Source organism: Lygodium microphyllum, chromosome 23 (assembly GCF_053477565.2).
Source record: "Lygodium microphyllum isolate KBCC chromosome 23, Lygodium_microphyllum_v1.1.10, whole genome shotgun sequence".
Classification (NCBI taxonomy): Eukaryota; Viridiplantae; Streptophyta; class Polypodiopsida; order Schizaeales; family Lygodiaceae; genus Lygodium; species Lygodium microphyllum.
In genome coordinates, this window is record NC_141157.1 from 31,561,585 (window position 1) to 31,586,436 (window position 24,852).

Genomic DNA, 24,852 nt, shown 5'->3' on the forward strand with positions numbered 1-24,852 from the left:
TAAGCCCTGGACAGGGAGTGTCCTACGACCTGACCAAAGATCATTGTTTCTTTTAGCTCCAGCTCTGTGGCACGAACTGCTAAGAGCTATTCCTCAAAGAGGGCTACGCACAAGGTGTTTGATTGGGGGGGCACTTGCAGATTGCGCCGGCATCTGACCAGAGGTTTCCATTGTGCGTCCCTTATGAGAACCTACCAAACACACTATTGTACTGCTGGAGGAGGGGGTGTTGTTGCTGCAAGTGGAGGGAGCAACGTTGGGGGGGTTGGTTGTCGGGTGGGGGGGTTGGAGTGGTGTGTGGGGGGGTTGGGTTGTGTGTTCTATTTTGCCAACGGTGGAGGCACCAGGCACCATGGGTGATTGCATCAAGCTGGAGCAGCACAGTTGGGGGGCCTGGCGCCACAGGGTGAAGGCCAATGCGTGCCTGGGGGTCAGAGTGGCGTCGCTGAATGTGGAGGGGCTGGAACGTCTGTCTGGGGCGGCGGGGGAGAAGAAACCCAAGGCAGGGAGGGAAGGGAGCAGCATGGATGGATGAAGGCCCAGTGTGGTGGCGCAGAGGATGGGGGACAGCGAGGTGCCGAGAGGGAGGGGGAACAGCGCGATGGCGGTGGCGTCAGGCAAGAGAGAATGGGGGGGCCGCGCGACCTCAGATTGGGGGAGGGGGGTTCGACAGTTGCGATGGCGGGGGCGTGGACAGCGGCGTGTCGGATGGCACACATTGGCTCTTTACAATACATTTCCACAATTACTTGATCATGTGGTGTGCTGAAGACAGACACTTAAACCAGATGACAATTCAAACCAACTCACTAATTAGCATGCCTGGAAATATGTGAGTTCAGAAGTCAAAACGACTCTTTCAATTCACATGCATTCACTAATCTGAGATGCGCTTTAATGAGGTTGAACAGAGAACTTGAAACTCAACTAATGTTCTAAATATCAATCTCTCGTGATAATACATATCTACTCCATGCATAACAAAATGAAATAATCAGCATCTATTAACTGTGCCAATATTAGATGAAGAGTGCATCCTATACATGCATGATAAGTTCAACAAAACCCAAAAACAAGCACATAAACCCAAATGAAAAGACAGAACAAAACTGAGGCGAAACAAAGGAACTGGCAAATTGCAGTGTCTCTAACCTGCAGCCTCAATTAGCAGCCCAAGCACAACAAGTACAGACCCTGAGATAGTCCAATGTGAAAGATGTCTCTTGTGGCCCTGAAATTCATATCAGAATATCGTTCTGTCACCTGTAATGCCTTACAGGCATTGAGGGTTAAGAGTTACTTATTAATTGGTTACACTTGAGAGTTACTTGAAAATTAATAAGTAACTTAGGTTTCCAAATCACAATAATTTAGGTTACACTAATGGCTAGAAAGGTAACAAGTCAATACAAGATACCAATTAGAAGATAACCAAAAGTGTAGCAATAAGTCCTCTCTGAAAACAATGAGCAATAAGTGAAACAAGAATTGGTGTGTATATGTACTTAAAATGACCATCATAAAGCTGCATCTACTAAACTAGACAATGCCGCATCACTTGTGAGTGTAACATGTGCAACAGGATGGACGGATAGTTAAAACTCTTTGTCCAAGCACAAACACAGCATTAGTAGGAACAAACTTTGTTAAATTCTAAAATGTTTTTGCTATCAATTTGCACATTGAATGAACCCTGAAACAAATCTGAAGCTCTTTCTCTCAAGCAAAACAACTTTCTGCTAGACTCTAATAAAATAAAAGCAACCAAGGTATTGCCAAATCTGACACAATAAGGAAGTAACACACTGCCAATTCAATGGAGGGACCCAGACTCACTAAAGCACATCTCTTCTATGATCACCGCACTTGGACTTGAGGTGGTAGACTGTCTCACCCACACACTGGGATGGTCTTGTTTGGGGATACAGAACAGTACTAACCAGCCCTTGTGGGATTGTGATAATACCATGCCCTGATATGCTGCCAGCTCCCATGCTTTGGGGTGGGAGTCCATTAGGCACCATACCTAGGAGGTGAGCTTTATGTTTTGTATTTGTATGTGCATGGCTTGTGTTGCGATGTGTGCAGTTTGGACCTATGTGGCTGTTTCATTGGTTTTTTTAAGCAACAACCTGATACAATGGCATGTATAAAACCACTAAAAGCTCACAACATTGTGATAATCCATGCCTAACAGGCCCTCTCCTCTTCTATAGGGCAGTATGGGATGCCAGTGGCAACAGAAATGGACATGGGAGCAACCTGCAAGCATGCAGTGGCCATAGCGAGAGAAATTTTTACTGCAGGGACATGTCAATCCTGTGGGCCTGCCAAAGGCCACCTGGCCAGGCAGCAGTCTATGGTCCTTGCTGCCTGGGGAACTGGCCCCAATGGCCTCAAGTTACATGGGCTCTGCCCATTAGGACAACCTAGCCCCCAAAACAAAACAACAAAATTGTAGCAAACCACCCTTGAGGGAGGTTAAGGCAAAGGAGGTTATGAACAAGGTAAAAGGGGATGGAGAATAGGTTTATTTCCTCACACACAAACCCAATCTCCTTCATTCTCTCGAATCTTCTTACCAAATGTCTCTCTATACCCTCTCTCTTTTACCACAACTTCACTTGTCTTATTTTCTTTCTCTTATTGCCATGGCTTCTCACAGGCATCTTCGCTTGAGGTGGGCTTTGCCACCATAGACTAGCAAATGAAGGATGTTCATTGCATGCCTCCCAAGTTGGAGCACACCCACATGTACCATCCTGAAGGCTCTACTCCCCATATGCACAATGGACAAGCATCCCTTCTTGCAGCTCTTCAAGCTCAGTCAAAAGACATCCAAGGCAGCTCACAAAACTCACCACTTCCTACTCATGTATGTCGCTGTGGACATGTTGCCCCTTAAATTCCATCTGGACAAGAAAAGGGCAAAAGTGGAGAGACCAATGTCAACTCATGGCTAGCCGAGCAGACATCCTAATGTGACTTATACCAATTTAGTGACAACATGGAGCCAATCCATTGTAGGGAAAAGTCTATGCACACCAGAAACTTAAGATGATTTTCAATCCACTTTTCAATAATGCTTCATGACTAAAGACTCAATTGAAAGCTTCAAGAAACTAATCAAGCTTCACATGGAGGAGAAGACCTTGGATGCATACTCACGAGAATTCAAGGACCCTCATAAAGAGAAGGCCTTGGACAACATTCAGAGAATCATCTATATGCACAACTGTTTGTGCGGCCACTAAAGTGACAAAATGAGGTCTTACAAAATCCAATGAACATAATACACACCTCTCCTTTACTTTTAGCAGATTAAATGTTTTGTTAACACATGTAGGTGTCTAAGTTATTATGCAGACGAGACTATTCCATGTGAGTCAAAAAACCAAGCCATGTAAATGTTATATTTTGGATTTTGTAACACCTCAAAACAATGCCTGCTTGGAACCCTTCATTATAACTAGGTCTACTTCATAAAAATATCAAAATGCCACAAATTTTTATTTGATCATAATATGGTATATATAGTTTACCTAGTAAAAAGAATATATAGTGAGGCAATGAAGTATGCTACCTACACCTTGCCAATTATTCAAGTAGAGTTTGTCATTATTAGGTATTTAAGCATTCAAGAAAATATGCATTTATTCCATTGCACAAGGCTCATGCGGCAACTTCAAAGCTTACTAAACATTTGCTGATGTGAAAAAGAATTTCTGATCCAAAAAGGCTCAACGTGTCTCTTGATTAACCGGCCCTTGCCCACTGCTACCAAACTAACCCAAAAGAATTTATTCTACCAAAGGAACATTGGAAGAAGAATCTTTTCCCACAACAACATTTGGAAGATCATGAAGTCTCTATGCATAGTTCACATAATTTTAGACTAAGCTTGGCTCCTGCCCTTTGCTTGACTGTGCCTATCAAGGTGGTGAAACCATTCATGTGGGACAACTATTATAAGGTGAACTTGGTTGCTCGTGTTATATAAAAAGAAAGTTATATTAACGTCTACAACAGGCCAAGTTGGCCTATGAGACCAAAATGTTGCATACAAAATGTCTGGGAGATTTCAAAAGTCCCAGTGAAGCTAACGTTTAGAGAGAGAGAGAGAGAGAGAGAGAGAGAGAGAGAGAGATTCACGCATGGGAGAGAGAGAGAGAGATTGTAGAGAGAGAGAGAGAGAGAGGAGAGAACACAGAGGAACAACGCGATGCTGCTCCCGCTCCGTGCTGCCCTGCCATCGCTAGGTCTGGCGTGTCCTGTGGTCGCGTTCACCTGCGCCGCCGCCGCCTGAAACCCTACCTGTCGGCACCCCGCGTTCGCCTCAGGCTCCTCGTCGTTCCTGTTCGCCAGGCGTTCGCGTATCGTCGTCACCATCGCGGGCTGCATCGCTGCCTACCTCGGCCAGTCGCATCTGCGCCCTGCGCTGCCGGCGGCCTCCTTGGTGTCATCTTCCGGCCGTCCTGCTCCTGGAGCCGTCGGGAGCAGTCGCCCTGCTCCTGGAGCCGCCAGCGTCTTCTGTTCCGGCCACCCTGTCCACGCCCAGATGCCCGGTCACTGACACCCTATTCATGGTAGCATCCTCCTGACGCCCTGTTCCCGGACACTGCTGACGGACCCCTGCCCGGCATCCCAGCCTGTCCCGTCCTGCTGTGGAGACCGCCCGGCCTGTGTTTCGCCTGTCTGCCCCTGCACGGAGACAGGTAAACCTCAGTTTTCATTAGCTCTCCTTGCTGAGTACACCCCTGGACAGCGCCTCTGTACAGAAAAAAGGGAAAGCGAGAGAGCCGGCAAAACAGAGGGTCAGTCCTCCTTCGACATCAAATCATCATATACGATGGCTGGTTTGGATCTGGACTTCATAGATCAAACAGTGGCAGCACTGGGCCCAGATTCTGATGCGGAGGAACCTGAGGATATGGTTCCGTGCAACGAAGAGATGCCCCCTGGTCCCGACATCCAGCCTGCGGGTAAACGTACCAAGCATGCTTTGGAAGAGATAGGCGTTTCTCAGGATCGGTCCTATGCCCAGGTTGCTTCGGATTCGGTGGACTCTCAGGAAGTGGACTGGGAACACTTGCTGGAATTCGCAAACACTTTGCTTGGCGATTATGTTCAACATAATTAGGAAGCCTTTTCTGACTCTGCACCTGACGATGTGCTGGACGCCACCGTGGACCCAAAAACTGTCCTACGCTCCTTTTCGGTCTTTTATGATCACGCTGTGATACTTTTCTTCACTGGTCGAATCACGTTGCTTTCCCGTATTCGCCAGTGGTTGCAACATCTGCTACAAGGAGACTGTGTTGAAGAGATTTTTGTTGGCTCCCGAGGTTTTTTTGAGGTCCTGTTGAAATCAGAGAAGCACCGTGCTGCTCTCCTGTCTAAACTGCCTTTGTTTTTTGAACGCCGGTTGGTTCATGTGGTTCCATGGCGTCCAATGGCAGATTTTCAGCGTCTGCTGCAAAGTGAATGCCCGGTATGGGTCGAGGTGGAAAACTGTCCGGCGGTTTATTGGCCGCTATTGAAGGATGCTATGGCCATTGTGGGCACTGTTCTGGTCCCTCCCAGTCTCCGGGCTGTGAATCGCAACCGCTTGTGTATGCTATGGGACACTGCAAGAAAAAGGCCTGCCTGGTTACGCCTCAATTGCCCTGGCATGCACCCATTACACTTTCGTTTGAAATGGGGCAATTTTGCAGGGCATTGCTTCTCCTGTGGACAGTTGGGGCACTTTATGGCCGAGTGCCCGGAACAGCAACACACTTCCCATGATGGCCATGCTGTGCCGCCCATGGAGGAGATGGTGTGTGATGCCCCATCGCTGGATGCTACCCATCAGCCCCAAGCTTTGGCCAAAGACAAACAACAGGTTGCGGGTCTGGATTCTAGCGCCACTAATTGGGTGGAAGTACGTGCAAAAAAAGGCAACAGGGTTGTTGCAGCCATGGAGAACAATGTGCCTACTACATCACAAGATTCCATGCGTACATACATGCGAAGGAAGGAAATGTAGTCTTCTGAGCGCTCGGCTCCTGCTATGGTTTCCTCTGCCCCCCGTCATCAGCCCGCCAGGAAAATGTCTTCGGATCGTTCAAAGGGTCCCTCTGCTAAGCTGGCATTTGATACCAGAGGTAATGTCATTACCCCGTGGGACCGTCGTTATCCCCGTTCCATCCCAAAGCCAGCAGATATGCCGTCTACTTCCAAATCTAGTCCGCAGAACTCTTTTGCAGTGTTGGCAGATTTCTTGGACGAGGGAGTCCTGGACATTCTCGCTGACAAAGTCAAATCGAGGCAAGCAGTGCCTCACACCTGATTTTGTTTTGAGTATACATGAAAATCGCCACGTGGAATGTGCGTGGAATTTGTTCTCGACACAAGCAACATGCTATGTGGACTGTGTTGCATGAAAATCAGTGGGATGTCCTGTGCGCTGTTGAGCACAAGAGTCATGATGAAGCCGGAAAAGTGGTAGATTGCCATGGCTTTAGATTGTTTTATGCTGGGTCACAGGCCATGCATTATTCCGGTGTGCTCATGATTGTCCATGACAAATATCAGCCTGTTCTGATTAAAAATGATGTTCAGGGCCGTTTTTTGGTGATTGAAATTATATTCGAAGGGGAAATCTTATGGCTACTTGGCCTCTATGCTCCGAATGATTCCTTATCTCGTCGGGCGCTTTGGCAAACTTTGCAGGCCTCCTTGTCACTTGGCAGACGGGGCTTCTTCATGGGGGATTTCAATATGTGTGTGGATTCCTCCCAGTCCACATCGGAGCATTCGATGATGGATACGCCGGAAAGTCGTATGTGGCAGGCGCTGGCTCTTGACGTCCTCAAGCAAGATCTCTGGTCCTGGCTACACCCGTCCTCTACAGGGTTTACTTTCCATTCTGCCCAGTATACAACAACATGGTCGAGATTGGATCGTATATATATCATGCAGAATGATGACTTTCTTCCTGAGTTGCTCGAAATAAAAGTATTGCAACAATATGCCCTGTCGGACCATTTCCCTCTGCAGCTTGAGCTGCTTGCACAACCCATTGCCCCGTTCCAGCAATTTCTGGAGAGACTCCCTTTGCGTTTCAATTCGTCTTACCTGAAGCATGCCATCTTTCAGGGCTATATGCAGCAATTGATTGACAGATTTCTCTTCGACTTCTCTTCTCAAGGCGCTGCGTCATTCGAACGATTGCTCTCTAATGTGCAGCGGGTTGCTCGGCAGTATGGGATCCACCATGCCTCTCTTTGTCGGCAGCGTCGCAAGGCAGCCGAGGACATGCTGGCTTTGGTTCGTTCTCTGCTGGTGGACACTCCGGATGATGCATTCCTGCTCGCACTGGCCATGCGAGTGGCGGATCTTATTAAAGAATTCCAATTGAAATCATATCAGCAGGCCAAACTGCAACATCTGACAGAGACGTTGCAAGATAATGCATGTCAAACCCATAAGTTCTTTCGGGCTCTTCACGCCTCTCCTGCTAGGGAGAATATGACCAGACTCGAGGATGCAGAAGGTCACCTTATCATGGATCCGCAGACTATTGTGCAGATGTGTAGGAATTATTTCCGTGACCTTCTCGGCACCACTTCTCCACCTTCAGATCAAATCACTCAGGCCCGTTCGGATTTTTATGACCTGGTCCGCAATCAGCTACCGCAGGACATGCAAGCTATTATGGAGTCCGATATTTGTGAGGCAGAGGTTATGGACGTCTTGTTACATTTGCCCAAGGATAAAAGCCCGGGTTGGGATGGTCTCACCAATGAGTTCTTTGAAGCTTTTGCTACCCAACTGGCGAAACCATTGCAGGCCTTGTTTCAGCAGGTGTGGCAAACCGGGATCATGCCTTCCTCATGGAAAGAAGGCCTTATTAAACTGCTTCCAAAAGTTCCTTCGCCATCTAGGTTGACACAGTGGCGCCCCATTTCCTTGATGGGTTCAATGTACAAAATCTTTTCCAAAATAATGGCGAATCGGCTTCATAAGCATCTCCCGGCCATTGTGCATCCTCTACAGTATGGTTTCATTAAGGGCCGAAATATTCTGCACAATGTATTGAATGCTCAACTAGCTATTGATTATGCAAGGCATTCTAACCAGGAGGTAGTACTGATTCAATTGGACCTGGAAAAGGCTTTTGACTATCTGGATTGGTCTTTCGTCGCTGAACTTATGTCGGCTATGGGCTTTGGTCCCCGAATGTCTCGTCTAATCTACACCATTAGCGCTGCGGCGTCTTCGCGAGTCATGCTGAACGGAGGTGTTACTGAGCCATTTGTACTTGCCCGCTCTGTCAGACAAGGATGCCCTTTGAGCCCGCTATTCTTTGCCCTCGCGACACATCCGGTTCTTTCCATGTTATCCCATATGGTAGCCTCTTCTCAGTTGGCCAGTCTGTCGCTTCCTTCAGGACAGCACTTCATTAACCAATCCTTGGCGGATGATACTTTTATGATTTTGCGGGCGGACAAGGACAACCTCAAGCGCGCATTGGATGTTTGGGGCATCTTTGGTCAAGCCTCCGGCCTTCGCATCAATGCGCTCAAATCAGCCATTCTCAGCTGCACGGAGTCGGATTTGCAGTCCTTGGACTGGCAGGGTTTGGTTGTTCCTCGTGGCTCCATTGTCAGGCACCTTGGGTACCCTTTGGGTGTCGACGTTCCACCAAAGCAGCTTCTGCAGTGGATTTCTCAGAAAATGGTGGCCAAGTTTATGTATTGGAAATCTCAAGCCTGGCCCTTCCATGTTCGTCTCAAAGTGGCACAGACAATTATGTTGCCAATGCTGACATATTTTTTGCCATTGTTGCCCTAGACTACTACGACTCTCAATGCTCTTACTCAGTCTATTCGCTTCATGCTATGGAAGAAGGACTCATTGCATGCAGGTATTTCCTGGATTTCTTGGTCGCATGCCTGCACCCCTAAACGCATGGGTGGCGGAGCTATTTTAGATGCCCAAACTCACATGCAGGCACTCCGTTGGTCTCTCTTCCGCGCCATGTGCTCGGATCATCATCCATGGGTCGATATAGCCCGTTATTTCCTTGAGAGCCATGGGCTTCTACATGGCAATACCCAAATCCGGACTTCTTGGTGGCATGTTCTTAATGCTGATTCGAGGTTCTCCAGTTCTTCTTCGTCGCTGCTCAATCATTTGGTATGTTCCTGGAAACGGGTCCTTCTAAAGGCTCAGTGGCATCCACCGGAGGATCGCTTGACTACGAATTCTTTTCAATTGGAATTATTGGCAGTCTCGCGTTTACTTGCATGGGAAGGCAAAAATGAGCTTAGACCACAATTCAACCGGATGGCTCGTTTGGGCTTGTCTTCGGTCGCGGATGCCACCCTTGCTAGTCGCAATGTGCTTATATCTTTTCGTACAGCCAAGAGGCTTTACAGGATTCCGCGGGGATATAGGCCTTTATGGGAACAGCTTTTGCGGATGCTCCAGAGCAGACAACCCTTTCCTGCCCTTGCTTCAGATCATCCCTGGCAGGATTGGGACCTACAAGGCCGGCTGCCTTTAAGCAAAGCTTCTGCTAATCAGGTTTATCATATTCTGATCAAAGATCAACAATGGTTAGTTACCAAAGCCAATGCTTTATGGGGCTTACGAAAATCCAGGTCCTGGTGGAGGGCAACTGTGATGGAGGGCTGGTTGAACAAGACCCCCTTCAAATGTAAAGTATTTCTTTGGAGAGTGATGATTGGTGGTCTTCCGCTTGCGTCGGCTCTTTCCAAGCGACGAATCTCCAATGGCAACTGTTTCTTTTGCACCACTGCGGTGGAATCAGCCCGCCACAGATTTATTTCTTGCCCTATCGCAAAAAAAGTCTGGTTCTTTTTGTCGGCTATTTGGCAAGGAGCGGTTGGATTCACCCTGCGCCCCTTTGATTGGGTTTTCGGGCAGCCCAAATACCCCACTCCTGCACAGCCACATATGAAACTCATGTATCATTTTCTTCGATATTGGGGCTGTTGGCATAACTGGACCATTAGGAATGCTTTTCTTTTTGACTCCGCCTATAATGTTCAGCGACATATTGCGAGGCTTAAGGGCCTTTTGTATTGGCAGTTGGATCTTCTCCGGCATTCTGATTTGCTCTCTAGGGAGGACTTCCGTCCCTGGCTTATGGCAATTTCATCTGCCCCCTTGCCATAACTTTGTAACTTGTAGCACTTAGCCCCTCTTCACATGATGGCCTGGATTGGCGTCATGTATCTTGTAATCACGTTATCTTGTACTTTTTTTCGTAATTAATACAATTACCTTTTACGAAAAAAAAAAAAAAGAGATTCACGCATGCAGGGAAGAACCTGGAAAAGCCCCTCTAACACATGCACATTCAGCACCTAAAAGGGGATCCAAAACTTCAAAGACAATTTGAGAAAAGTAGATATTTTAAGTGGGAAGGGCTAACTTGAGCTCTTTGAAATTTGAGAGTTTAGTATTTTACCACATAAAATAGTTGATCATTGTTTGGATATGAACAAACAAAAAGATCTGGAATAAATAATATTAAGCTTTCTTGCTTGTTCCACATTAACAGGGAAGACTACCTGTATCATCTAGGGCTTCACCAAAGTCAAATGGTTAAGGCTGTATGGTCATATGTAAAATAAGCTGATCCAGCTCTAGTATTTTTGCTCAAGAGTCTTAAATTCTGCATGAAAACTTAAAAGGGAATTTTCTGCAGACAATGTTTTCACCTTGCTCATATATGGTGGAAATTATACACTGACACCTTGCAAATCAACTATACTACCCACTTTTTTGCAAATTGACAATGGGAATCCTACCTTGAATTCCACTCACATGTTTGCTATGATCGTAAGAGCATTACAACTTTCTTTTCAGTTATTTTGATGATAAGGGCAAATATCTGTGTCATTCATTCAATGACTATCTTCTAGGTCCAAAGAATGTGATGCATAGCTAACAAAACATTCTCTTTGAATCTCAGATAACAATGTTTTGGCATTTTCCAATAGTTATAAATGGTAGCAAAAATTCTAGTGGCTTTATCTATATGCACACAACCACATGATTATTTAATGATTTTACCTTCATATGGACTAGCACATGACCACAGTGAGCTCCAATGAAACAAGTCACTACTGCTGGAAGTGAACTGTCATCACATTAAGAAATTATGTTAGCAGAGTACTTTCAGAGACTAAATAAGCTACACTAAAATGTAATTATTCACACAAACAAAATCATCAATTTGCAAGCATATTGCAAGGGTAATGGGTCAGATGAAGGTAATGTGACTGACCCATTAACTACTCTTGACTGAGGAAACTGCTCTCCAGCCCTGCGTATCCGTTCTCATGGCCCAGATGTTCTTTGGGCTCTCCACTTTTCCTCCTCCTTGTCCTTTGGTCTCTCCCACTCTCCACTCTTCCTCATTCCCTCTACGGCTCTGTTACCCAGCCTGGACAGCTAGCACCTGCACTTCAGCTTGTCTCCTCTTTCCTCCTCTCCTTTCACTGTTTCCCTGGCCTCCTCCCCTACGCAGCTGGCATCTGCCCTTCTGCCCACCCTCCACCTCTCTCCATCCTTGCCCCTCCCCTCCGCCTTTCTGCATAAATTTTCTACACCTGCCACTTGGCTTCCCTTCTCTCTGCCTCATCCTGTAGTCCCTTCCTCCTTTCCACTCTTAGGGCCTAGCTAGCCATTCCATCCCCTCACTCTCTCCATATACATATTCACTCCCTTGGTCTCAGCTCCTCCCTGCACTCTCCTCCATCTCTATGTCTACTGACATGTGCCCAGCCAAAAAGTAAAGAGAAACTCATCAATGATCAACCAACTTTTGAGGCACCTCACACACTCATAGTCTCTCTGTTAGCCTGAGGGCAGTAAGTATGGGTCAAGCCCCACAGTAACAGTAATTTCTTAACATGCACTCAAGGCCACTCCAGTCGCCTACCAAGTAGGGGCTGGTTGACCAACCAGGACAGGTTCAAGACCATTTTCCATAGAGGAGACACGCAGGCTTCTCCAAGAAAGCTCCTTCTCCAAGCCTCCTCACAATTTATCTTCCCAGCAACCCACTTGCAGAATCTACAGGTCTTCAAATCACCTGCACTCTCGTAGAACTCAGAGAGAAACATCTGCCCATGTTGCTCACAATGTGACTCTTAGGCTGCATTTTGTTCTGCAGATGCACCCACTTGTGGGATAACAAAGGTAAGACAAATGCTATCTCCCTAGCTGGATCAGTTGCAACTCAAGTTGTACGCTCTAGAGGAAATATGCATTACAGGTAGCTGCATCTAATAGGTCGTGTGCTCCAGCTTACATCATGAAAGCAAGAGTATTTGGTCATCGTATATTGAGACCCTTTCCTACGTACATGGACTCATAGAAAGCCAAAAGAGCACCAGCTCATCCAGATCAAGGCCTAAATAAGGGGGGAGTTTGGAAACAGCCGAGCCATGCCACATACCTAGGCACAAGAGGTTCAATGTGCAACATCATCCTCCAAGTTTGATTGACTCTACGTAGACAAAGAGTGCTCTCATAGAGAAGGCACACTGTAGATTCCACCATCTTCTCAGAGATGCTCCGAAATCTTCTAAATGGCTGAGCTGAGGAGACATGAGAGTGCCATGTTTAGTTATTGAAGGAAGTTTCAGTGGTTCCATTTTTGACATCATCATGAACTTTCTAAAGGGGGATGGGCTGAAATGGGGAGATATTAAGAAACAACATGTGAGGACACAATATGTTAGTGATGCTAGATGCAAGAGCTGGAGACAGAGGAGAGCTACAAATGCAAACACCCTATCTACACAAGATATGAGGCTGCTACCACGGCTTTTTACAAAGGGACTTGCTCTCCTAGATTGAGCTATGGCATTTCTTGACCAAAGATGCTTGGGACTCTTGACCTTTGGAGATATGTATACACCACTGTATGACCTCAAGACATAGTATTGGCTGGCATGTATGACATGAGACAGCTGACATTCTCTTGACTTCAAGGTGGTGGTGGCACCACCAGCAGAGACTCAACCACTAATATCAAATCAAACCAATAGAGTTTGATAGAGGCTACAGTGCTACATAGAATTCCATATGCCAAGTGGCAACCAAGATTATTGAGGATCCAAGTGATCATTTCTCACCACCGCGAACATTCTGAAGGCAACTCACACCATCATACTCTATGAGGGTGGCTCATATATACCATAAAGATATTTAAGTTCTTATCTTTTGATTTTCCATCAAAGGACATATAATGGATTAGTTCTACTTATAGAAGTAACAGTCTTGGTAAAAAATAAGTTCCCTACATTAATTTTTAGGAAGTGCCTCAAAAATGTTGCCTGTAGATAAGCAATTATTAATGGACCTAGGATTTAGATACATAAGTTCAAATGCAGCAGAGTAGAAAGATGGCTTTCATAGCTGAAAATGTAGGATGTCTCCTACAATTGGGTGTCACTAAATTGTTTGGTGAGCTAACCAAGCATAGTGTGTCACCCGCAACTTCCTGCAACCAATCATGAATGGTGCATGAGCTACCGTTTCACCGTTAGTTGACTCTTTTCAGATTTCTCGAAAACTTGAAATTCCAGTACATTATTCTCCTCATATATTTGAGGTCTGTATAAGTGTTTTCATTCAGCTATGCAACCATGCCAATTTAGGGTCTTCCTCTTTTCAGCCTCTCTCTTTTTCCTGTGGCTCTTTAGAGCACTCACTATATTATTGTTTTCCCAATGTTTCAGATACAGTTTTAAGACCATTGGTTTCACCCCCCAAAAGAAAAGTATGTGTCTTTCCACCAACCTATTTTTCAATCTGCATTTGTAGTTCAAGTTGTTAGGGGGACAATGTAAGGACCTGTTTACCATGTGCTTTTCACATCTTCATTTCTTGTCCCAAACCACAAGGCTCAAGAAAACTATCAGTATCATGGAGATTTGTGGGAAAAGGGGAGGAAAACAACTGATCCAGCTCAATATTTTGACTTTTCCATTTTGGGTGTCATTGACTGACTGACAATGTACCCTCTCTCGTGCTGGACAAGGAGAAGCCTCGTTCACTGTACAAAACCTATTTTCACCAGAAACAGAGGCAGTTCATGGTCCATCTATAGAACTATTGAAACACAACGACATTGATATAGTAGGTCTCCGAATTTTACAGCCAAAAACAACTCAATTCAGGCACTGAGAAAGAGCTTAAATCACTTAAAAAGTTACCAGATTTGCATTAGAAAGTGTTGAGGGAACAATACCTTAAGATACCTTCAGGATCAAATGGTGCTAAGCACCATGTTGGGGCATTGTCTGGCAAAGGACCATCATAAGGAGAGTCTACACTGCATTCCTGCAATGAAAAACTTATTCTATAAGCAAGAATGCAAGTAATCAGCTTACCTAGTAGTAAACAGACTTCAAAGAATAACCAAAGTTTAAATTCTTTTCCCCACAAAAAGCGAGTTCTTTGTTTTAAAATCAGTAACAGGAAGAACCTCAGCACTCAGCAGCACACATTAGAGAGAAAAATTACAGGCAAAACTCCCAAGATACAATATAGAAGTACGCATAGGCATAGACATCTCTTAGCATTGCTCCTCTCCAAGGAAAATGTCCAGTACAAGGGCTTTCAAAAGACCTAATCAAGGAGTCTGAAGTACCGAAATGGGAGACCGGATGAAGTATACATTTCCCACTTGGCAAGAAAGACCTCCCTCTTCCTCCTATAATTTAAGTCACCCTGTAAACTTCTGATCTGCCTATACACGTGTGGATGATCCCTGTGTGGATATGCTTTGGTTTTGGTTGATTTTATCTATCAAACACGATATTGTATTTAGGTTGTAAAGCAATGTTTTTCTGATCATTCTTATGACCCTTTGTAGATAACTCTTTTTTCATGAAATTTTAATTAATGAATTAAAATATTCACAAGGGACCTCCTTTGTCCCTCCATCTCCTTCCAAAACATGAATAATTTGCATGCTGAAGTATTCAAATCATTCGACAGGAATTGGCTAACAATACATGACCTCTTGCCATTTCCACACAACTTGGATTCACCTTTCTTAGGCATATCTCATCAAAAAGGCAGCATGCAAATGAGGCTAGAGCTTACCAAGTTACAGAGAACAAAATTGGATGGAATCCTTACTGTTGTAGCAAATCCAAATTGTATTATTCTGATCAATTCTTGAGCTTATTGGATAAGAGTTTTAGTGAATGCCTAGGAAACTTACAGTTAGACAATAGCATGCATTGTGAATCAAAGTTAGCATTGCCTTACTATGAAAGAGAATATAGTCTGAAAGAACAGAAGTTCAGAGAGGGGCACGAAGGTGCCCGATTCACACAAGGGGGGGTACAGGACAATGACCAACCCTACATAATATAAGATTCCTCCTAGATCGTTTCATTTTCAAAGTATTCTTTGACTCCTCTTACACACCATGTACACCGGTCAATTTTCTTGACAGATCAGAAAACAGACTATATTGCTTTGGGGTCAGCAGATCTTACAAGGTACCTCCCAAGCTTGGATCACACCCAAGATATTTCTATAGGACAAACAGCAAACCACTCACAGGCTGTCATTATGCCACACTGATCTAGACAAAAGGGATGTATGGAGTGACCAGAGACCAAGTTTGATAAAGCTTCCAAGGTCCACACCAATGATCTCAACAATCACTACGATTTGACAAATAGCAACAAAAAGACAAGACTCAAGGCATGAAATTAGTCAGAGGGCTTGTTGAGGTATCAGAATCTGCCTTTTAAATTATCGTATTTCTCCGGGATTTTTCGGCTCATTAAACCCCAAAAAGCCATTATTTCCATTTTGCACAAGACATGAGACTTCTTCTAGCTCCAACATGTTCTGCAAAAGGAACTCGATGAATACACCATTATTCACCCCTTTGCATCCTATTCATGCCCTTCAGATCACAGTTGCTAACATCATCAGTCTACCTTCATCATCTACAAATCCAGAGGTGCTGCCCTTGCAACCACCCATCTACACCAGCTGCAGAGGCTGCCGCCAGCTTGTTTTTGCCCTTTTCTGCTGTTACCGGCCTCCACATGGCTCTCCTTGCTGCATTTTAATTGGCTGCAAATCAACTGTTGCTATCGCTGTTCAATGGTCTTTGGACCTGCTACAGCCAGTACGAACATCACATACAGCTGCATTTTTGCTCCAGATCAGTAGAGGCAGTTTGTTTCTGCAGCTCCATGACCATTCAACCTGCCTTGTTTTGGCTCTGCTCTACTCTATTTGCTGACACATCACTGGCAGTCTGTTTTGCTGCTACCACGCTTTGTCATCAGATTTTGCATCCTCTACATCATATGTCAGTCATCTGCATTCACAATTTTCCCTCAGCTGTTGCGTGACACATCAACTCCAATCTACTTCCTCTACATAGCATTTCACTGTGTTGCTGCACTTTGGATTTGTTGTCACCCTTTGGCACTCTCCCTTAGCCTGCTCCTAGGAGTCAATTTTGTTGGACATTTATACTCCTTCAGCACCTACCGCTCTACCATCTTCTATCGCTCATTTTCAGCATTCATTCATTCCTCAAATACATCTCCCCTTTTTGCATTTTGCACTCGTGTGAGTCTATTGTGTTTTAGTCGTGTTCATACATTCTTTGTTTTCTTTACACAAACTCTAGCATATCTTGGCATGGTATCATAGCCAAAGCTCTTCTAAAGAGTATCCTATAGGTATTTTGAAGGCTTGATTTGTATGAGTGACACAAGCAACATATTACCAATTCACAATGGCTGAAACACCTCTTTCTTGGGAGGTTATGGCATCTTCTTAGGCTTCTCCTTTACCAGAGGCCCTAAGGCGGCATTATGATTTGAATGAGAAGGACTCTGCATCCTCCCCCCCATCTCTCAATGATTTAATGGAAAGTTCACAAACTGCATAGAAGATGGCCCAACCACACCCCATGAACTTCAAATCAATCTGCATATTCACCTAATGAGGTTGAGCAACTCTCCACTCAAGGAGAACATACCACATTTGGGAAGACTGGTGACCCCTCATGTTCACCTCAGCTAGTTAGGTTTGTACAATCCATTTGATTTATATTAGTCGAACCCCCTCTCTCCTGCTCCTTCTCTTGTGCAATATCCAATTGTAAGTCATCATGGAGACCATGACCAATATCAACATGTAAATCTTAATAGAGAAGGCTCTAGAAGTAAAAGCACATCTTCAACAACTCCTGTTACATTACCTTTTGTTTCATATGCACATGTTGTTGGTACTAATCTTTCTCAGTTCCCTCCCTCTTCATATGATAAGTCTCATTCTCTTCCACATGCTTTCCATAGCTTAGGACAAGACTCCAAGCTTGTATCACCTACACTAGGTTCTATTCCTTCAATGTCAAGTACATTAGGCTTAGCATAGACCATTCATGAAACAAGCCTTCCTTCCGTGGATGGGTGGTAAATCCCTAATTACAACTTAATTACAACAGCAAACAATTAATGCAAATCTGAAAATACAAATTTACCTACTGATCTTGGACAACGCGCACCCGATTGGCCCCAAAATTGGCGCCCCTTTCGATATTTTTTTAGCTTTATTGAAGAAAATTTTGATTTACAATGGGATTCTCCCAATCCCTTTCAGTATTCCAACTCCCCTTGCTATGATGAATCACCAACAAGTCTTTAATCCGATTTGCCCCTTGATTCAAGCAATCAATTGGCCTTCATCCGCTTTGATAGAGATGGAAAATGTCCCAAATTCAATTATTTGCCGGTCCCTCCACTTGAATAGGCTAAAAACAACTTCAGCCCTATTGAATCCAAGTCTTGGAGCTTCCAATTTCTGGCAAGCTTCCCAAGGCTGCTGCTAAACCCTAATTTCTGCTGTTGCAGATTAGGGTTTACAGCAGAGAAATTTGCAATTTCTCAGCCTCCAAGGGTCCAAATGCTGAGATCTTCGGAGCAAGGCTATGAAATGGCTAGGAGATGAGAGAGAAAGCTATAGAGAGAAAAAATTCAAAGTTTTATCACAAAGAATAACTGAAAATCGGTCAAATGCAGCTGCTACCTTGCCACAACAGCTTGTAGATGCAAAGAACTGAAGAAAATCAATCATTTACTGCTATTGCACCATCTCAATAGCCTATAGATATTGTAACCTGCTGTTGATTGGTCTTCTCTTGCCCTTGGCTACCTCAGAAGTAGCTGCAAATCTGACCATTAGTCTCCCCTCCCTCTCTCTTACAGACTAAATTTATAAAAATGTCTCTCTCTAGCTTCTAAAGACGTTTTTCAATCTTGCATGGGCATTTTTGACAAGTGGCAACCTTCCCAAATGGTTTTTCCACTATTTTTCATAATTAAATATTAATTGTTAGTCTTCAAATACTGAAAATTAATCTAATAATTATTTTGGTGCCCTGAAAAATAATCTAACTGGCCAATAATTAAATTGGCTAGGCAACTTCCATTCCCGAGTGTCTTTGCACCATCTTTGACCATTAGATAGGCGTTAGGTACCATTAAACACCACTTCTCTAGTGTCACTAGCTGACACATATGGCCAAATGGATGACCTAGGCCAACAACTAGCACCAGATACCACAGAGTACTTGTGCGGTATAACTTATAGCAACTTTTGCCTTTGACATCACGTGATTTCCTAGAGTCCCAGGCTTGTAAATTTACTCTAATCCTAGTTACACCTCACGTGTGGCAATGTTTACTTAACCATGTAATTAAAAATTAATCCACATGTTAAGTGAGGTTTCAAAAATACATGTCCTCATGATAGCCCTCCCCCTTAAATCCTTGCAATCATTCTCGATTACCGTGCCAAATGCATCAGAAGTAAAGTACTACACTGGAATTTTTCATAGGGCATCATAGTCAACACAATAGTGCACACTGTTGTTCAACCATTCCATGTGCCCAACATATGCTAAAAATTACCAGCCAACATAACATAGCATAAGAGTCGCAAAGAAGCTTAAAAACATTGCCAGATTATCATGTGACATGTCCATTTCTAGAAGAGAGAAAGACTATATCCGAAGTTGAGTATAAGATACTATGGGCCCTTCCAGGTGTTGGAGAAGATCAACAATGTGGCATATCGATTGAAATTACCTTCACATTGGCAGATACACAATGCCTTTCATGTGAGCTTGCTTAGACCTTTTCATGGAGATGTGCTAGAGGATGTCTCTGCTGAAATTCAGCCGAAGTTTGAAGAGCTCGATGAAATACTAGTACTTGAGCAGATTTTGACACATAAGGAAAGAAAGATCAAAAATAAAGTTTCCAAAAGGTACTTGGTGAAGTTTCAAAATTATTCACCAATGGATGCCAAATGGAGGGAAGAGGATGACTTGGCAGACCATCCTCAGTTGTTGCAGCTTTACCTAGAAGCCTTTCAATTAGAGCCGACTTTAGTTCGGGCTCCGTCAGGTTCAACAGAGCAAGGGTTCGGATTACTGCCTAATGCTCAAGAGGGAGGTAGCACTTCCACTCCTCCAGTTATGGACAGCTCTCGTATGTAGTGGATCTCGAATATATTTAGCATACATTCAAGGTACTGTAGCTGAATAGTATGTTTGCCACAAGATCACTATTCAGTGTACTAGTCACTATGTTTGGTACCATTTGTTGGAAGTGGGAATCGTTGGTGAAGCCTCTTTTTTTGTGGGAGTCATTTGGCTATCAATTGCCTCGCCTCCAAACAGTGGCCTTATGCATTCTTGCATAGGTTTGAAAATCTCCTCTCTTTTTTCATTTAATTCTAGTTAAACTTACTTTTCCTTCACATGGTTTAGGATAGTTCATCGGGTGCATGTGAGAGGAATTGGTCCACCTATTCCCTCATGCACACCAAAATTCATAACAAGCTTAGCACATGACAATTGGAGCGACTAATTTATTGTTGCTCCAATTCACGCATGCTACGCAATATTATGCATTCATCTTATTTTGTAATAAAATGGCTATTTTCACTTTAAACATGTACATTGTGTTCTATCATTTAATGATTTATGGTTTTTTTTAAATCATGTTAAATGTTTTTCGTACTAATATCGTACCGTACCTTATAAAATCATAGGGTACCATTTAGTACCATATTTAATTGTATAGTACCGTATCATACCTTTCGTACCTAACAACTGTAAGTGGCAACATTAGGTAAATCTATCCCACCAATAGGTTAATCTATCCCACCAAGACTAAAGGAAACATGCCCACAAGGGTCAAATGAAAAACCATCAGCAATCTCATAAGATTGATCTAGTTTGAAATCCTCATTATGCTCTTCAAATTCAGCTTATGTACTCGCACTTGGTTCTTCAATGATCTCTTCATCCACATCCTCACATACTATCACATTGTAATTCTTGGCTTTAGCATTTTTGTAAGTGCACTTAGATGCATGATCAACCGTATATTTTCCATCACATTTGAAACATAGACCCTTCTCTTTGCGCTCTCTAAAAAGATCCATAAATATGAACTTTTCATTGTTTGCTGAATTATTTCTAGGTCTATTATCACCTTGCTTAGGGTCTATTTTATGGCTGACTGCTGGCTTTGAAGCACTTTGGTGTCTTGAAGAATTGGAAGTAGGGTATATAGGGACATTTTGAGTACTAAATGAAGTATTGGACCCCCCACAATTACCATCAAAGTTTCCCTATTTACCAACAACCCTTTGCCATCCGAGAGAAGCCTACACGAGAATATCCTTCCTATACTTACGAGCATACCTCTCTGCTAGCTCAATAGAGTGGAATAGTATGGCAAGTTTATGGGCCATAATATTAGCTAACAAATTAGGCTTCAGATCATAAATGTATTTATGCAACTTTGCATCGTCGCTCACGCTCTCTACATACATGGTAAAATTCAAGAACCAGTTGGTATACTCTCTAACTAATAGGCTTCTTTGGTCTAACCGATACCATCTTCTAGCCAACTTTTCTTTCTCAATAGGAGAGACGAATACTTGAGTAAACTTAGCTTGGAATTTCTCCTAACTATCAACCTACTGATTTTTCCTCTTTATGTACCTTCACCATGTATGAGCAAAGCTCTTAAGGTGAAGTATAGCAAAGTGAATCTTTTGGTTATGTGACCTAGGAAAAATGTCAAAATAAGATTCTAACTTTGAAAACCACTCCTCCAAATCAACCAATGATGATAAATGGCCACTGTATTTGGTCAACACAATCTTATCATGGAGTTCTCTCTCAACAAAACCTTGCTGTCCATTAGTTACAGCTGTGTATCTATGTAACTACCAATAGGGTTTGAAATATTAGAGGCACTCCTATGATAATTGGTTTAAAACCTACCTAGAAAAATAGGTGGCTGACTTCTAGCTCCTAGAGGAGGATTTGGCCCATGAATACTCAAAATAAGTTCATCATTCCTAAAAGAAATCTCCCCAAACATATGTGGTATACCTTTCTTCCCAATAATACTTGGCTAAGGGTTATTATTTGATGGCTGAAATGACTCTTTTATCTCTGCTCTCTTTGTCAACCATTTGTGCTGCCACAAGCATAGAGATTTGAGCACTAAGTTTGTCCAATAAATCTCTAGTAGAAGAAGCAAACTTCTCCAAGAAATCCTTCGTAAAGTGGGCCATCTGCTCCATGGCTCCCTTCGTTTAAATGTTGGATTGAACCATATATTCAACTACTTGATCTAGTTTAGGAACTAACTCCATATGTCTCATAGAATGCCTAGTCTCATGGTTACAAAGAGTAGAATTGAGAGCACTATATGCGTCATACTTTTGAGATTCTTCATCATCATGATATGTCTCAGGTATTGCCTCACGTCCTTCCTTGATTTGTTGATGAACATCATTATTAGCCTTGTCCTTTCCTTTGTTTCCAGCCATTTCTACTCACTATTACAGTGAAGTCCTCGTAGACCTATCACTAAAATGGCTATAACTTTTCGTTCCGATATTGGAATCAAGAACTTCTTGATGGAAAACAAAGCTAACAAATAACTCTTCAAGACGAGCAATCCACTTCAAATTTAAAATAGAATATTCTAGGAATATTATTTTCCTACCATACAAAACAATTCTACAACTTGTAAAAGCATTGTTTTGGTCTACCCGCCTCTCTTAGGTCCAATCTAAGGTCTCCAAATCCTGTGGTACCCTATATACGAATTGTAGAGGCTGAATATAACCTGCAATACCCTATGTAGACCCTTAAAAATTTCTAAATTACTCTACAACACCTGTAACCAAGTGTCCCAAAATGGAACCAAATTCACTATTTAATTGTAATACCCTGTGCACAACCTGTAATCAACTTGGAATAACCTGTAGCACCTATAAATGACTAAACATCAACCCCAATCACTATTCAAGTGTCATGTTACTCTTGTGTATACATGTATCCTACTAAGGAAAGGTAGGCTAAAATACCCCATAATCAACCTGTAATAGACCTATATAATCCTTGTAACTGATCAATGAGGCCTTGATCAATACTCTTCAGCTGAAATCTTCATGTCTTCAATGACTCCACTCACGGTATCTGTGTGGTAAGTAGTGGGGGAGGGTCACGTCTCTATTGTCCCACTATATCCCTTAGCATCCACCTTTTTCCTCAATGGGAATATCAACATGGCAAGAGTATTCAATTTAAACAAACACGAATAAGATGCATAGCTGAAAATTTACTTTCAACCTTCAATGATATGCAAAGATTTGATTGATGAAAATAGAATGAAAAAATGGAGGTTGACTAAGGGTTTTATTGCTGCAATTCAATGACTCGCTGATTGCAAGTACTTACCCTTTACAATGTTTCTTTCTTAGGTACAAGAGAATCACACAATCAAATTAGGCTTATGCATCAAGACATTGTAAATGGTAATAGTGATAAAAGAGGACTGAAATGAATGCTGAAATTCAATTGATAGGCTTTGATTAATGAATGGAAGGACTAATTTCTGATCTATTGATTAATTTAGAGGCTTAATTGATCATCAAAAAGTGAAAAATCTTAGAACAAGTGAATGTAAAGAGATTTTCACAAATTCAACAAGTGAAATATATCTATTGAGCTTGAAGAAGATGATTGACTCCCTTAGAATCAACTTCAGTCCATTAATTGAAAAGATTGTTCCAAACCAGTCCAAGAGCTTCATGCTTCCAAGAATCCAATCAATTCAGCCCATACATATTTAGTAATCATTAAATCCTTAAAGAATCAATGCCTTGAGTATTCTTGATCACTTGAATACCAAAGATTTAAAATCTCTGACCAAAAGCCCCAAAATATGACTCCATTATGCACTCCAAGAAGCTCAATATGTTGAACTTTTTCCATTTCTTCAATCTTCCACCTCAATGTTTGCTTGAACAATGTGCTTTGGCCTTGGATTACAAGCTTTCTTGAAGAGACTTGAAATTTTTTAAAGGAATTTCAGCAATACTTGTTGTCCATAGTCATTGGGAGAAGAAGAAAGCTTGAAGAGACAAAGATATGACTTGATCTTGCTGTCATTGGTAAGCCATAACCAAATAGAGAGCCTCAAGAGCAAGAAGATGAGTAATCACATGAGATTTGTCAAGGTTCTTGACCATTGAAGCTGCTGCCCTGTTCTGCCACAGCTAGGGTTTAACGTAGCTGAAGAAATAGCTCAAGAGCTCGAAGGATATGCTGCCTTGCTTAGCAAGAGTGCTAATCTTGATCACTAATCACCCTTGAGCTGAGCAACACTTTTGCTGAAGAAGATGATTGATGCTGCTGAAATCAGCATAAATTGTGCTGAAATTTTCAGACTTGTTCCTGGACCAATCCCTCAGTCAATGCTGGCACTATGGTGCTCTACCTGATGCTCAAAAAGTTTAGAATCTTTGCCCCATGGTTGCAGAGAAAGAGAAAGTGGCTATTGATCAAGAGAAAAGGATTCTTATTGTCCACTATAGAAGTTTCAACAAGAGCTTGAAGAAAAGAGGAAAGCGAAAACCTGTCTTGAAAAGTAACTAGACTATTAACCAAGACTAACTCTATTCGACCCTTCTTTTACCATTTTACCTTCAAAATGGCCTGTTTCTTGTGCACGACCTGCCATTTTGTCCATGATGCCTCCAACTTTGTGTTCATGTACTCCATTTAGCTCTAACTAGGCTGTCCTAGGTCTCCTTGGTCTTTGTATCTATCCATTACCAAGTTGACACCCTGACTTTGAGTAACCAAAATGTAACTAGTCTAAGAAGGGAATCTAGAAAAAGATTGCACCAAATGGATCAAAAACCAATACTCTAATACCATTTGTCAAAAAGAGAGCTAAGAGGTGAGAGAAAGGAGAACAAAGAAAAGAGAATGAATGAAAGAGAAAATGAGTGACCAGGAGAGAAAAAAACTAGAAAGATAGGAAAGAAGAGAGAAAAGCTATGAAAGCTGTGAACAAAGAGGTGAGATGAGAGACAATAATTGTATTATTGTCAAAAAGGCCTCAAATATTACATGTCTCACACCTTTTATACCTATGACAATGTGACAAGGTATTATCAATAATCTCCCACTCACTAAAACATATGTCTTCCTAGCTTCTTATAGCTGCCAGTGATCTACACTAGCTCCAAAGGATGCTGCCAGCCTGTTCGTGGCCCTCCCATTGTTGCAAACCTGCACGTGGCAATCTCTAATGTGTTTTGAATGACTCCACATCATCACCTGTTACTGCTGTTGTTTGGTGGACTTCTGCCCTGCTACAGCCATCACAACATCACATACAGCTGCCTTTTTGCTCTAGAATAGCAGGCGATCTGTTTTTGCGGTTCCAC

General features: G+C 43.0%; 1 protein-coding gene across 3 annotated transcripts in view; it reads right to left on the reverse strand.

Annotated features, from left to right (window-relative positions):
* Nucleotides 1-24,852, reverse strand: part of LOC148016022 (uncharacterized) — an 82,212-nt gene that overhangs the window by 21,614 nt on the left and 35,746 nt on the right. For 2 of the 3 annotated variants that reach the window (XM_087664383.1, XM_087664382.1), the window contains exons 9-11: nucleotides 14,282-14,373; nucleotides 11,092-11,158; nucleotides 1,153-1,231 (exon numbers count right to left, since the gene is read on the reverse strand). In XM_087664383.1, the coding sequence (XP_087520509.1) occupies nucleotides 1,153-1,231; nucleotides 11,092-11,158; nucleotides 14,282-14,373 (238 nt within the window). Of the gene's footprint in view, nucleotides 1-1,152; nucleotides 1,264-11,091; nucleotides 11,159-14,281; nucleotides 14,374-24,852 lie in introns of all 3 variants that reach the window. The other variant, XR_015688119.1, reaches the window with a different exon arrangement.